Source organism: Carcharhinus amblyrhynchos, chromosome 14, assembly GCF_965287045.1.
Source record: "Carcharhinus amblyrhynchos chromosome 14, sCarAmb.v2.hapA, whole genome shotgun sequence".
Taxonomy (NCBI): Eukaryota; Metazoa; Chordata; class Chondrichthyes; order Carcharhiniformes; family Carcharhinidae; genus Carcharhinus; species Carcharhinus amblyrhynchos.
The window spans coordinates 34220617-34236658 of NC_137337.1; the positions used below are offsets into that span (position 1 = coordinate 34220617).

The window sequence follows — 16042 nt, forward strand, 5'->3', positions numbered from 1 at the left end:
AACCTCCAGAAATGGGACGAATGTGAGGGAGCAATGTGCAAGACTTCAGGACCAGTTGTACAGTGTTCTGAGAGAACAGAAAATAATACAGGTCAACAAAGAGAGATGGGTGATCATGGGTTGATATGGGATTGTATATGGTTGCAGATTTTGGGACTATTTGATGCAAAAGGAGTGTAGATGAAGGGAGGATGTCCACTAGCATTTGAATAATCATGTTTGGCGATTTAAAAAGTTATGAATGAAGGCTTCAGCAAGAGATCGGGTGAGGTAAAATTGCAAATGGTGATGATACAGAGCTGGAAGTAGGTGACCTTTGGAGAGGAGAAGATATGGAACATATGGAAAGTCTGCAACTGTCTTAGTACATACTGGCACTGAACAGTCTGGTTCACAGCAGTGAATATAGTTCTACTGTGATTAACTTGCTGTAAAACAAAATAAAACTATTTCCTTTCCAAATCTCTCTCCATCCATTTTTGCCTGCTCTTCCCCATTTTGGCACTTGCATACCTCCACACCCCCTATTGCGAAGCCACATACCCTTCCCATTTGAGGCCACACCCCCTCCTTTTATGAGGGTCTGCTGGTTTCCCCCTCCCATGTGTCCTCTTGTTTGCTCTCTCCCTTTCTCTATTTCCTGCTATCTCATCCCCTTTCCTGCCGTCTCCCATTTATCCCTTTCTTGCTCAGTCTCTTTTTCCTCCCTTTCTTCGCCCTTTCCTTCCGCCTCTTGCCTTATCCCCACCTTTCCCATCTCCTCCCTCTCTTGAATACAGCAGTAGTGACATCTTGTCTCAATTGCATTGAAGCTTGGTTAGACTGCACCTGGAGTATTCTGGGCAGTTTTGGTCCTGTTAAAAGGAGTACAATGAAGGTTCACCAGACTTGGTCCTGGATGGCAGGACTGTCTTATGGAGAAAGATTGGACAAAGTGGGCCTGTATTTCTAGAGTCTCAAAGAATGAGAATGGTCTCATTGAAACCGACCAAATACTTAAAGGAAAAAATAGAGTAGATACAGCTAAGATATTCCCCTTGGCTGGGGAATCTGGAACTAGGGTGCACAATTTCAAAATGAGAAAGATGCCACTTTGGTCCGAGATGTGAAGACATTTCTCTACACCGAGAGTTGTGAACCTTTGGAATTCTCTGCCCCAGAGAGCTGTGGAAGCTCAGTCCTTGTGCTCAAAGCAGAGAGTGATAGATTTCTGATTGACAATGTAAGGGGCGATGGGGATAGTGGATGTAAAAGGCATTGAAATGTCCGTTCAGCCATGATCATATTAAATGGTAGAGCAGGCTCGATGGGCTGAATTACCTGTTCCTGTTCTTATGTACCTCCTTTCCCTTTCACCCTTTCTCTTTCTTTATCCTCTGATGAAGTTTATTTCTTACATTTTTAAGTTGCACTTCTTTTAATACACCCAGCTTCGGATTTGTTTGCATCTACAAACCTTATAGTCACCCACCTCATTCTTCTGCTCTTAGTCTACTGCCATTTGTTCTCGTCACATCCCTGTTTCTTTAACTAGTGCTCATTACTTAAAGATGTGATCTGCCCACTTGCCTACTCCATCTTGTTACCTCCAAAGCACTGAAACTACTACTTGCTACCCTTGTTTCAGAATATACACTCTTCATTCTCACTGACGGCTACCCATTGACTCTCATTTGCCTCGAATGTTTGTGCATTTTCAGTGCTTAGGCCAAATGCGACTTGTTCATGCCATTTAACTTCCAGCAAAGCCTCCTGTTGTCAGCAACCTGGGAAAGTGTGGATCATGCAAATTTCTTGTGCGCCTTGTGGTCGTCTCAGTTTTGAAAAGCTGTGAAGTTATGTCTAAAATTTAAAGTGCAACAGGATCCAAAAGTGCACTTCTTCAGTTTTATGGCAATTTTGGTGTTCGTATATGCATTTTAAAATATCCCTTCGGTCTCAGTGTATTTCTTATATTCTTGAATGTTTGCTTGTGGCGTCTGAGTCATTGGTGTAATAAAAGATTTTACAACTGCATTTGGTTAAAAATATTATGCATAATGTGCATTAATGATCTCTAACTTTAAATTTTAATTTTCTTGCATTGAGGACTGTAAGCAGGAATATGTATTTCATACTTTCATATAGTCATTTGGTAGTACAGAATTTGCATATTGCAGGGGAAAAAGGCATTTTGTTGAAGCTTTTCATTCTGCATTTCTTAGGACAATTGTGACGCAGTGGTTAGCACTACTGCCTCACAGCGCCAGAGACCTGGGTTTGATTCCTGGCTTTGGTCTCTGTCTGTGTGGGTTTCCTCCAAGTGCTTCGGTTTCTTCCCACAGTCCAAAAGGCCTTGCTAAATTCTCCCTCGGTGTACCTGAACGGGCGCTGGAATGTGGCAACTAGGGAATTTTCACAGTTGCTTTGTTGCAGTGTTAATGTAAACCTACTTGTAACTAATAAATCAACTTAAATTGCAAGAATACCATGTCAGGGGAAACAACAAATTTATGCTGTGTGAGAAGAGAGTGCTCATTGGTTGGCAAGTGGACTCTGGTAGAGATGTTACTATGGAGAATGCATCCATGGTAATTGAAGGTTAACTGCCAAGCGTTGTTTGAAAATTTAAACCAGGCATTTTGACTCTGTCCAAGGCATTGCCCTGGAAAATGAAACAGCAAATGGCCATCACTCATCTCTTGCCCCTTGTTACCCCTTGCATATTTCCAATATGTGGTCAGCATTTTTGCTATATTTAGATCTGTAGCAGCATGTAATAATTTCCTTGCATGTCTTCCCAGATTCCATCCTGTGCTCAAATTTACCTTCAAAATGGAGCAATCAAATGATCTCTCCTTCCTTGATGATCTGGCTGAGAAATTGGGCGGGTTTCTCTACCATTATCCACCACTAGCCTGTCTTCACTGGTCAATACACACGTTGGGATTTTTGCAATTCCACATGCTATAAGGTTGGTTTTATCAGCAACCTTGTTAATAGGGTCCAAGACATTTGCTCACTATACAAGCTTGATACTGAAACAGGACACGTCAAAGGCATTCTGTGCTAAAATGGATACCCTGGTCAGATCATTTCATGACGTATATAGTGCAAACTCTTGAATAGGCCTGAGGCTGCCACTTTAGGCCCTGAAAAGTGCCCAGTCTATCTCAAATACCCGGGAAAGGCAAAGTACCTCAAATATTTGAACAACAGGTGAAGCTAGCTGTTTTGCACTGTTACTATACAACACACTAAAGGATGTGGTATTCACCTTAAAGGATGCTGCCATCAAACCAAAAAGACATTCAATCTATCACACACGACTAATGTGGCACATAAATTTCATTGCCAGTGTGATATCAGGTATGTAGGCCATATGACCCAAAGATCGTATCAAACCTTGTCTCTTCCATGATTCGCAATGGGCAAGGTACCCAGTATAACAACCCTTGCTTGCAAAACTCAAAACACTGTCCAACGTTAAATGTGAGTCTGCATTGGACAACATTTGCTAATTGATCCTCTGTTTTAAAAACTGTGCTGACAACCAATTTAGGATTGTTAGTTGGGCCCACAGTTTGGTGCGTTTGCATGTACTGAAAGCTACATATTAATACACAGAGCCCTGTTCTTTACAGACAAAAAGAACATGTACACACACCACACCCTTTTCAGCTAAACTAAATAAATGATGGCCATTGTTTGGTTCATTCCTCAGGGCAATGCCTTGACCAATCAAACAATGCTTGGCAGTTGACTGTCAGTTACTATTAACTGGTGCATTCTCCATTTCAATGCCCCTACCAAATCAGAGTCCACTTGTCTACTAATGAGCACTCTCTTCTCACGGTGTGAAGTTGTTCTTCCCCTTATTTTGGCATTCTTGCAGTTGTCCTGATGAGCGCAAGACAAAAAGCATTGCTGAAAATTGATATTTTGTCAATATTCAAGATTCATACTTCCCACGAATCTCAATTGGTAATGCGATTTCTGCTTATTTTATGTTTTTTGCATTCTAACGTATACTAAATGTTAAGAAATTCTTCAATCTTGCCAAAAGAAAGGTCACCATGAATTTTAGTGATACTTGCCAGTTATTCCAAACCAATAAATTCTGAGCCCAATGTGGTTGAGAATTGGATGTAATTTGAAATGTATTTTTCTTGCACATAATGTATCTATACTAAACTTTGTATGTTTTGTGTTCTCTTCCCCTGGGTCAAACATCTAGATGCGACCAGTGGGTCCAATATCTCATGGAACGCAAAAATGGGTCTCTAGATGGGCAAGTCTTGCGGATGGCTATAATGGTGCTGGGCCAGTCAGTGGATTGCATGACCTTCAACAAGGGAGTGAGTATTAAATTCAATGGTGTCTTTAATAAAATTATGATGCTCTGTTTTGCTGACAGTTCACCATTTTTACTTTTTCCCTGAAAGCCGGAGCTATGATTGATATTGGAAATTATGTGAAGAGTATAGAAACTCTAGATTCAGATGCAGCATCAACAACAAGCCAGTCATCGCGAAAACGTCGGACGCTTCCCCAATTGCCGGCAAGTGAAAAGCTTGATAGTCCAAAATCAAAAGAGTTCCTTCAACAACGTTCTTTTCCCAGCACCGAATCGAAAAAGAAGTTGGAATTGGAATTGCATTCTTATCCACAGAGTCATGAAAAATTGTATATACATGAAGACAGAGACTTGGAGCCTGACAGTTTAAGTGATAAGTCAGATGATTCATCACATGTTATAAAAGTGAAGGGTAAAAAATGTAGAATTTCCAAGGTCACCAGAAGATTACATCAAGAGCAGACATGGAATGATCATGACGGATCTGAGACTTGGCAATGGGTAACAGATACAAATACACAAAATGCAACCAAGGAGTTGCTAGCTCCAAGTAGCAGTAGAGGCTCTCCAGAATATGATCTGAAATCGACTTCCTATAACAGTGCAAAAGAAAAGAAGGAGTTAGAAAGCCCTTCAAAACAAGCTTTGGTAACTAAAGTAATGCCAGCAAACTTTGAGAGAAAGCAAAAAGAACAGGAGGTAGACTCAAAAGCAGCAATTGTTACATCCTGCGCAAGGTGGTCATCTGTCCCAGATACAATCCAATCTATTTCAGGAACCACAGATGCGATCTATTCTGCTAGTAAAATGGGTCCAGTAGCTCATAGGAGCCCCTCACAAGAAAGAAAAAAGACTCCTACAAAAGATTCTCGTACACCTGTTATCAGGCGTGAAAGTTTCACTAAAGACAGACCAAGTATTGACAATGCAAACAAGGTTCCTAATATTTCAAGCCTGCCGCCTTTTAAAGATCATGCAAGAGGTTCCTACAGTAGGGACTACACTGAGGATACACATCTCATTCTGAAAGATACTGAAGCTGCAATGGCAGCCTTAGCAGCCAAACTCCAGTCTCAAGATTATCATATTGGTCAACAAGAAATTAATTCCTATGCTCAAGGAGATTCCTTCTCTGGAGAATCAGATAATGACACAACAAGTTCTGTCAGTTTGAAAAGTAAAAATGTTACAAGTTCTGCACGGAGACAGAACAGCGTAAGTAGTATACACAAAGGAAAGGCAACTCCATCAGCTCAAGACCATCCACAGCCAGGGAATGCTCGGGAAAGACTGACCGAGAAGCGCAGAGCCCAGCTTTCAGACACGAGCAGCAAGCCAGATTACAGCAGGCGCTTTCAGTTGAAACGCAGTACAGGTTCTCGTGGCTCCACAGACTTTACAGATGATGAGAGATCCTCCAGCCTTCCATATTTACCGATCACCGATGTAGGCTCATCTGATCAGGAGCACACTCAGACCAGTAAATCACTGTTACGTAAAAAGGTTTCTGGCTCTATGCGCACCAAAGAGGATTTGAGCAAGGTCACGAAGTCTTCTGTACAAACAACACTGACCCGTTCAAACAGCCTTTCAACACCTAGGCCAACCAGAGCATCTCTGCTGCGCCGAGCTCGCCTCGGAGATGCATCGGATAACGAAAGTGCTGATGTGGACAAGGCTTCTTTGGCTTCAGAGCTCTCCGCGACGAGTTCAACTTCTTCCAAGCAGCCAACAGATAAGAAGCTATCACGGCTTGATCTACTAGCCTTGCCGCGGAAACGAGCAGGGTCACTCACTGTAAACAGTGACACAGAAACTTCAGTGATAAGAAGCAGTTTTAGTACTCGAAGTATTGATACAACTACTACCAGTCGAAAGTCATCTAGTATTGATGCTAAAGCTACATCTAGAAAAAGTACTGGAGGTTCAGTGAAGCAGACATCACGAGTCCGTACTAGTGCTGCAAAATCTTCCAGTGAGTATACATCAAAAGAACATCTAGTATATTACATTTCAAAAGTGAGACCAACAAAAATGTGTTAATTGTTGTAGAAGCTTGTTAATGAAAACTTAAGTTTACAAAAAGCAAGGTTTAGAACGTTTAATGTACGAGTTTTCCTTCATGCACCATCAGTGTCCGTTGGTAGTGACTCCCAATCTGGGTCTCAGCTTATTTCCTCTGTCTCCATTTTATTTTCCCCAGTCCCTCGTAGCCATTTTCTCACTTCAGCCCTTTGTCATCCAGTGACTGTTGGTGCATTTCCTCCCTCCCAATACAATCATTATTTCTTTGCCTCCTATTCTTCTAGTATCCTTTTAAGTAAGCCCAAGCTTCTGTGCCTCTTAAAGGACTTAATGAGGTATTGGCCACTGCTTAACTGTTCCACTCTCCTCTCTTAGTCACCTGATCCTTCCAAGGTAATCTCCTTCCCATCGTGCTCTGACCCCTTGACTTTGCCAGCAATTAGCAACCAATGCCCCTCTCTACATTTCCCTCCAGAATATTGATCCATTTGGGAACGAGGCTGTCCACAAGGTAATTAGGATGATTATAACAACACATGGATCAAAACCTTCGTCCTGCTAAAGCCTTGGTGTCTGGCTGTAATTTCAAGTGCGTACCCTGTCCAATTTGTCCCAGTAATCCTTATCACCAAATCATTGCTGGGTATTTATTGGTGTTAATTGTGTTTAAGTGATAGCACCCTCACTTCTGAATCAGGAAGTTGAGCTCAAGTTTCACTCGAGAGATGTGGGCACACAATCTAAGCTGACTCTCCAGCTTAGTGTTGACTGAGTGCTGCATAATTAAAGGTGCTTTCTTTTACATGAAACTTTAAATCCAGCCCCTTCTGCCTTCTCCAGTAGTAACGATCCCAATGCACAACTTCAAATTCTCCCAATATTCTCTGCATATTATCCCGCCACCAACATCACTAAAACTCCTTTTCCCCTTTTTCAGAACCCGCTCCCCCAGCCACATCACCAGATCAATTAACAGACCAAACTGAAATTTAAAGCCCTATATGGCAATGTTATGGACAATTTGTCTCATGCAATATAGCCCAGTGAGGATCTACAACAACATTGTGATATTTGACAATATTTTACAATGATAAAATGCTTGCTTATTGTAGAAGTTAAAGGGGTTTATGAAGAGTCTGGGCTGTGTGTGTAGTGTAGAAAGTGTCTCTGTTACATGAAGAACATTAAAAAGAAAGTGAAGTATCTCAAAACAGCCAGGAACCAAAGAACAGAGTGCTAAATTTAACAGTGCTTTGTGAACAAGTGTTGAAATATCAAATGAAGGCATTTGGCACCTGTCTGCTCTAAGTTCTTATTTAACACCCTTACGGAGACCCTCATTATCAAAGACTCCTGCCAGATTTCTACATAAAGCAGCAATCTATTGGTCCCCTCCATCATCCTTCTCTCAAAAGATTGCAAGCATGTGCAAAAAATTAACTTACAACATCATATAAGCAAGTCATATTTGCTTTCCATAACAATAACCACTCAATAATTGTTTTTGGCTGTAATGTCAATTAACTTGCTTGCTTGAGCTCCTAATCCATTATTTCTATGGGCTGTTTTGTAGTTCAGATGTTGTTTAGTCATGGGTTACAACAATGGTACCATTGGAACCTTAGAGGTCTGAGGTGATTCTTATCTGAGAACTAGCTTTCAGCAGCCTTTCTCCTGAAATGGCACGGAGTACTTGATTGATATCTGAAGTTCCCTTGTGTGTGCTTCAGGGGGCACCTTAACCAAATGAGCTCAGCGCTATTCTCTAGAAAAGCAGTGACATGTCTGACCATTTCTTGGAATGCGCTACTGTTGGGTACAGGCTCAATGATGCTGCTAGTTGATAGCTTTACAAATTGCATATTCCTACTGTAATCTTGGAAGCTCTGAGCAAGAGAGGTGTTTAGAGCAATGTGTCTGAATGTTGGTTGCGATCATGGATTGACACCTTGTCATACACAAACTCAAAGTACCTCTTCCTGCATTGTTGAGCAGAATTTGGAGTGGTGGAGATGCCAGCTGCTGCCACTTCCCTCTAGAAAACTTTGCGACCCACTTAGAGCCTCCTCCTTCCTCCCAGTTGGGAGGAGAGAACCCTATACACAGTGCCTTTACTTGCCTCAGGGTGCCATTATTCCTGATCACTTATCGATTGCTGCAAAGACATGTTGATCTGCTGTGTTTCAGGATCTAACCTTAAAATATAGCTGAAATTATAAACCAAACCAACCAGTCACCTTGTGATAAGTTAAACATTGTTTAACAAATGAGGTTTTTTTTTTTGGTTTCATGCTCAATAATCTATCCCAATGTAAGGCATAACGTATATAACACAACTTTTGATGAAAGTTGCACTAAATCTTAACACAGTTTTTGTGAGAGGTCCTATGCAGTGTCTTAAGTGCTAGGATACAATTACGTACTGGTCACGTAACGACTTTTTTTTAAGAGGAGTAGTCTTAGATATCTGCTTACAGGGCAAGAGATGACTGAAAGCTGACTAAATCCTTTACTCAGTTCCAGTGTACAGTTCAAAGAGGCTTTTGGAAAGGTTGTCTTAATAGAGCTCTCAACCAAAGAAAATGCATTTAAAGGAGGAAATAAATATATTTTGAAATCTATAATAATTTGATATTTTCCAGCCTTGTAATCTATAGAACAGCATGAAACCTTCATAAATGTACACAGTCATGGGTTCCATCTTTACGTTGGCCTTAAAGTAGTTGGAAAAAGGTTATTGTTAGAAGTTGTCTTGTTGAAGAGTTAGCTTTCTGTTTTACTCCTAATCTAACTATGGTGCCATATAACAAAATTTAATATCTCTGGAATACTAACAAGAAGCAGATTAATTGTCACAAAATCTATGTTTATTATGAACACTTTCAGTGGTGAGTTCATGGGATTCTCTTACTAATGAACCTCAGTGTGGGAATTTTAATGAGCATGATGAACGTTATATTTTGCTTTCTCTTACACTAATGTCTTACCTCCTCTGGCTATTTTATACCAAATTCCTACAAAACGGAGATTGGTCTTGTGCTTCAAAAACAAAGCCGTATTGCTAAATGCAGTTTTACTTCTTGGCCGGCTTAAAACGCTGGTCAGATGCTTGAGAAATGACACCTCATTGATCTGGGCGCAGTTAGAAGTCTCACAACACCAGGTTAAAGTCCAACAGGTTTATTTGGAATCACGAGCTTTCAGAGTGTTGCTCCTTCATCAAGTGAGTGACCTGATGAAGGAGCAGTGCTCTGAAAGCTCGTGATTCCAAATAAACCTGTTGGACTTTAACCTGGTGTTGCGAGACTTCTAACTGTGCCCACCCTAATCAAACGCCAGCATCTCCACATCATGGGTGCAGTTGGGGGAAGGAGGAAGAATTGTATTTCTATGGACTACCATAAAAAGAACCATTACTGCCCTGCTTCATGGCTAATGAACATCAGTTAGTTCGTATGTATTTTTGTAAGCATTGGGAGTAAATATTCATGTGTGTTTCCTGTAATTTTAAAGGGAATGCAAAAAGAGAGATTATTGCAGGTGCTTGTGCTGAAATCCTTGATGAGTCAAGCTAACAAAACAGTTAACAAAGCTTATAGAATCCTGGACTGAGGCATGGAGCATAGGAGGCAGGAGTTATGCAGAATCTATATGGAACTTGAGTGCAGTCCCAGCTGGAGGATTGTGTCCAGTTTGGCCAACACACCTAAGGAAAGGTATGAAAGTTTTGGAGAGGATACAGAACATATTTTATAGGATAGTTACAGGGATAAGGAATTACAGTTGGCTGGATAGTTTGAAGAAGTTGGTTATTTTTCCTTGTAGAAGAGAAGTATTTCCAAGAGGGTGCACAAGTGCTTGGCAAAAGACAAAAGAACCAGAGGCAGCATGAAGGAAAATAGTTTTTACTCAAGGTTAGGATTTGAAATTAAGTGTCTGATAGGAGGCCAAATACAAATTCAACTGTGACTTTCAAAAGGAATTGGATTAAAAATATGAAAGTGTAAATATGCAATGGTGTGAGGAAAGATTAGGGATTGCTGTTTGGAAGAACTGGCATTGACTTGATGGATTGAATGACCACCTTTGCTTTTGTGCTCTTCTATGATTCTGTGAATGTCATTGTGATAATTTATCCTCTGCTTTGGCAGAAAGTGACATGTGGCAGTGAAATGCTAGCTTGGAACACAATAGAAGTAGGTCATTTAAACCCTCAAAGCCTGTTCTGTCATAAGTTAGGTCATGGTTAAATATCTTTACTACATCATCCTGCTTAGTTTCCTATCCCTTGTTACCCAAGGCTGACAAAGATCTACTGGTCTGAGATCTGAAATTACTAATTGAGCAGGCATCTATTCATTCTTGTGGAAGAAAAATTCTGCAGTTTGACCTTCCTTTGCATGAATACGTGTTTCCTAATTTCCCTCCAGAATGGCTTCACCCGACTTTAAAGCTTCTCCCTTGTCATTGACTCCCCTGTCAACATCAACCCCATCAATTCATTTCAAATTTTTAGAAACTGCAAATTCCTTCACCTTCTATGTCTAGGAGATACAAGCCTTGTTTATGGAATCTCTCTTTCCTGGTAACATTCTGTTGAATCTGTGGTGGACTCCTTCCAAAGCTAGCATATCCTTTTTAAAAGGCAATGTCCATAACTGTAACAGATACTTTAGATTAGTCTAGCCAAAGTTTGCATAGATGTAGCAACAATTAAATCACTATCCTATTCTAACCCTCTTGTTATAATGGGCAATGTTCCATTGGCTATTTTGATTATTTCTGGATATGACTGTTACCTTTTAGTGATCTGTATGCATGGACTTAGAACTCTCTCTTTGAAATCTTGAACTAGAAGGGAGTAGAGGACCATTGAGAACAAGTAGGAGATGATCAGATCAATGTTGATCCGAACGGTGGAGAAGTCTGGAGGTGCTGCATTACTTAAACTTGCACCTAGTTCTTGTTTCCTATGTTCTTTGGACCTAAACTGTGCCCAGCTTTTCATCATGTAAGGAACACACAGCCTGATTTAGTCTTTTTCTGATGCAGTCTTTAAGACCAGGGTTTCAGGCTTCTTTCACAAGTCCAGGCATATCATGTGTTTCTGAATAGGAAAATTCATTTTACAGAACATTCAGAAAGAAGCATAATTACTTTCTATTTTTATAGAAGGTCAGAATGCAACTCCAAGAATGTGCGCAGTGACCTCTGTTCCAAGGCTCTGAGCAATCTCCCTTTGTAGGAATCAGAAACTTTGTCTTAAACCTTGGCTGTCTACCTTTTTGCTGTTATTACCTTTCTCTTTGTTTGAAACTAATTCTTTTACAAGACTCGAGATGGAGGCAACAAACTTCAGATTACACTTCTACTTCAGAGGAGGAGTATAACTCAAATCACACCTCTCCTAAACACAACCGCTTGCATACTTCAACAGCCACACAGAGCAGTAGAACCCAGTCTTCCAGTTCAGGAAAAACAAGACAAAATGTGGATGATGATGAAGATCCGTATGAAAACTGGACGACACACAGCGCAGAAATTGCAAGGTATTGTAGAAACGTACTTTGTACCATAAACCGTAAAACTGAAAAGCAAGCAGTAAAACAGACAACTTTGATTTCATACTAGATGTGTTTTTCTCCCTTTTTTTATTGTCTTGATCATTATTGTGCACCAGACTGAAGTCAAGACTGCAGATTAATGACCTGTTCTGAACTTGCTGCTAACATTGCTGTTGATTCAGTTTCTAAGAGATGTGCACGGTGCCTTGCTTTTTGATATCCCCCTCTTTGAGAAAATGTCAACCTCCTTGATCTCTTCCTCCAGTAACGAGGCTAACATCAGAAGCTCAACTTCAGGAACTGTAGATAAAAGTAGGAACACGGTACAAATATAATTATATGTACTTACAAACCATACCTACTTCAAAGGCAAGGAAAGGCTAAGTTTGGTACTTATTGTTTAAAACATTCATTTTATAGAAAAAAAGTAATAGTAGACTTTTTAATATAGTTTTTAACAATTGTACAAAAGAGCACAATGCTTATGGGGTGAGTTCCTTTCATTTGGATATATATTGTGTCCCTTTGATTGTCACAGGTGGTCCCAAAAGATAGGAAAATCCTAAGAGTTGAGGTGAAAATTTGTGACAATTGGCTGTGAAACAGATTTTTTAACAATTTTATTGCTGGTATTGAGACCCTTAAGTGCACGGCCTTTTTGGCAGTGTCAGTTACAGAAGATGTCCTGGGACAGCTGTGTTATAAAAGCCAAAGGCTGTAATTTTGAACATGACTGAAAATGACTTTACCTGCACTGGTCAATAGAGTGGTTTCTTGTGGGATGTCAGAACTCTTGATTATCATGCCTATTTGAAGTTGTGACCTTTGTTTTATTGGTGCCTCTCAGACATTTTCTCTATATAAGTGATTTCAGTTATAAAGGGAGTACTTTGAACAAAAAATATTCCCACCCTCGAAATGTGTCTCCTATTAAGAGTCTGATCAGGAAAGCAGACAACCCGTAATCTTTTCTGGATAGTCACTAATGCTTTAGATTTGGACTGGAGCATGGTTTGTCTCTAGCTCTTGGTGTATTCTTAGGGTCAGCTGACCCTGGGTGGAACTTGCCATGTAAGTTGTTGCAGAACCCTTGAATGAAGTTCAGTCAATGGTGGTTCAAATTAAGAACAAAGGAACGTTAGAAATAGGAGTAGGCCATCTAGCCCTTCGAGCTTGCCCCACCATTCAATAAGATCATGGCTGATCTGAAGTGGATCAGTTCCACTTTCTCCCCATAACCCTTAATTCCCTTGTCTATCAGAAATCTATCCAGCCGTGACTTAAATATATTCAACGAGGTAGCCTCCACCACTTCAATGGGCAGAGAATTCCAGAGATTCACCATCCTTTGAGTGAAGAAGTTCCTCCTCAACTCCGTTCTAAACTGCATCCCCCCCTTATTTTGAGGCTGTGTCCTCTAGTTCTGTTTTCCTTTCTAAGCGGAAAGAATCTCTCTGCCTCAATTCTTTTCCCAAATTTATTTTCCCAGGCTTTGAAGGCTTTCCCTGCAGAGGTTGGAGAATAATATTAAATGGTGTAGTTTGAAATATATTTATAAAAGGGAGGGGAAAAAATCATCTGTCGTATTATCCTCTGGTTTGTGACATCAGAAAATAAGCTCTGTTCTAATGTCTTGTTTTGGCCACTGGAGACATTCCTATTGACGTCAGGTAGTGGACAGTAAAGGTAAAGTCGCCATAGTTCTAGATGACCACAGGCTGCTCTCCCCTTTGAAGGGGGAGCTGACTGGTGGTGATTTAATCTGAGGATCACCATACCTCAGGCAAGGGACAAGGTTGAGAAAGAGCAGACCTTCATTAAGAACCTCAGCTAATATGGGACTTGAAGCTACGCTGTTGGTGTCGCTTTGTATCACTAACCAGCTATCCAGTCAACTGTTTTTTGACATATTTGACATTATTCATACTTTCAGAAATAATTCAGGCATTGTGCTCTTTTGTACAGTTGTATTAAAATGGCTCCTAATACTTCACAAGTGGGATTTGTAGATAACATGCAAGTTAAGGTCAGAACTTCAAATGGAATATAAATCCTTTTTCAGGGATTTTCTGATGAGAGATATCCATTGGAACACAATTAGGATCAGTTAATCCATTTTCTGATACGTTTTGAAGATGCTATATATGTGGACATTTTTTAAAAATTAAACATAAAGAAAAGATCATTTCATTAATGAGATGGCCTTTTGTGAAGTGTGAAAAATAATTATTGGTCATGTTGGGCTAACTTTTGTACTAGAGAAACAGGTATACAGTGATCTTTTTCTTGTTGTAACCTAATTTCTGGACTCATGCCAATTATAACTTGATTTCAGAAATGAATATAATGCATGGCTGACAATCCAGTTTAATAAATGATGACATGTTTATCAATATTATTTTTAACCACAAAGAAATTTAATTTGCCACAATGCAATGATCAGTACTATTGGCTGTTTTATGAAATAGGGGAAACAAGTTGTTCCAGGAGAGGGACAGCTGAATTTCAAATTACTGCAGCCCTGGCATTGTTTCAAAAGTCCAAACCATTTTGTGCTGCATCAGGCTTAAGCCTGGCTGCATATTTTGTAACGTGGTAACAAGACAAAAAGCCTCCCTATTACTGTTACCTCCTCCAGCTCTATAACAGTCCGAGAACTCGCTGTTCCTGCCTAACTGGTTTCTTGTGCATTACTATTCCTTTTCACCCCACTATAGACATCCATACTTTCAACCTGCTTAGGCTCTACACTCTGAAATCTCTCCTTATTACATCTATTTCATGTACTTTTAAGAAAAACCAGTCTCTTTAATTAAAGTTTTGATAACCCTTCCTCATGCTGGCTTGGTATCCATTTTTCCTTGCATTGAAGCACCTTCTGACTTAAAATGCCACTATAGAGATGCAAGCAGTCATTTGCTGCTTATGTACAGTGTTTAAAAAAAAAATGCAGCAATACCAAATCTGATTTCAGACTTTTGAACTTGGGCTACATCTCAAGAGAGAATTGAGTTTTGAAGTATTTGGGAAACCTGGCAATAAGCCCTTGTTGCTTTCATACTGCAGTTTTCTTCATTTGGATTCCAGGAAACCAACATTGTGAGCAGCTCCCACTATATGCATCACTAAATCCAACTCCTTTATCCAACGTCAGAACTGTAAGATGACGCAAAATTGATTTTGCTGATGGAAGAATTAATCCAGATTTAGTAATATAAACACTGGGAGCCAGTCTAGGAACCTGAACCCCTGGAACCTGATTTGAACAAGTGCCTGTCACAATCTGGCTTTAGTAATGACCTTGGAATTAATAATAATTTTGAAACATTATTTAAGTTTCATTGTGATTTCTGATTTTTTGAGTCCATTTGCGTGTGCATTTTGGTTGTTGCTTAGTACCTTAACCCATCACTCTATTTACATTTTTGCTCCCTTTATTCCTCATTACTTTTTTAATCCCATCAAGACCCCTCTCTTCATTATTGTCATGCCTCCTTTCACTTCTTCGCACTCAGGTGCTTTGCTTTCCCATTTCCCTACCCCAGACTTTTAATACTCTTTGGTCTCTGGCTCTCTAACTGCAGTCCCAGGCTTAACTTCCTTTTAAATAACCTGACTTTTCCCTGTGCCCTTGGCACCTCTGAAGGGTTCATCGGGTATTCATTGCTGTCTCATTATGATCGGTATTCCCGATTTTCCCATTTCACTCTTGTTAGCATTCCTACGCAGGCACCAGTCTCCTTTGTCCAACTGAACTCTGCCGCTCTCAGCGCGTGGACCTTGCCAGTGCTTCTCTCTCTGCCCCACGCCACATCTCCCCTCAGAATATCTGTTCACTCACGGACAGAAACTTTTGCCATCCATGAATTTATTGTGGATGATTGTATCAATATCATGACCTTAACAGAAACTTGGCTGAATTGGGATGACACCTTTTCCCTTAATGAATTCCCCCCAACTGGCTCCTCTGCCATTTTCTCCAGGGTGATCTTGTGGCACTTATCACCAAACCTCAGAGTTTTTACACTTCTGGCACTTTCTCCTCCTTTGAATATCCCATCTTATGTTCTCAAGTACACTATATCCCTGGGATATCTTCACTGTATTTCTCCTTCAG

General features: G+C 40.3%; 1 protein-coding gene across 6 annotated transcripts in view; it reads left to right on the top strand.

Moving 5' to 3' along the window:
• The window catches only part of cep170ba (centrosomal protein 170Ba), a 91207-nt gene that overhangs the window by 55233 nt on the left and 19932 nt on the right, over positions 1 to 16042 (top strand). For 5 of the 6 annotated variants that reach the window (XM_080202621.1, XM_080202620.1, XM_080202624.1 and 2 more), the window contains exons 11-13: positions 4217 to 4337; positions 4425 to 6311; positions 11694 to 11910. In XM_080202621.1, the coding sequence (XP_080058747.1) occupies positions 4217 to 4337; positions 4425 to 6311; positions 11694 to 11910 (2225 nt within the window). The remainder of the gene's footprint in view (positions 1 to 4216; positions 4338 to 4424; positions 6312 to 11693; positions 11911 to 16042) is intronic. The other variant, XM_080202623.1, reaches the window with a different exon arrangement.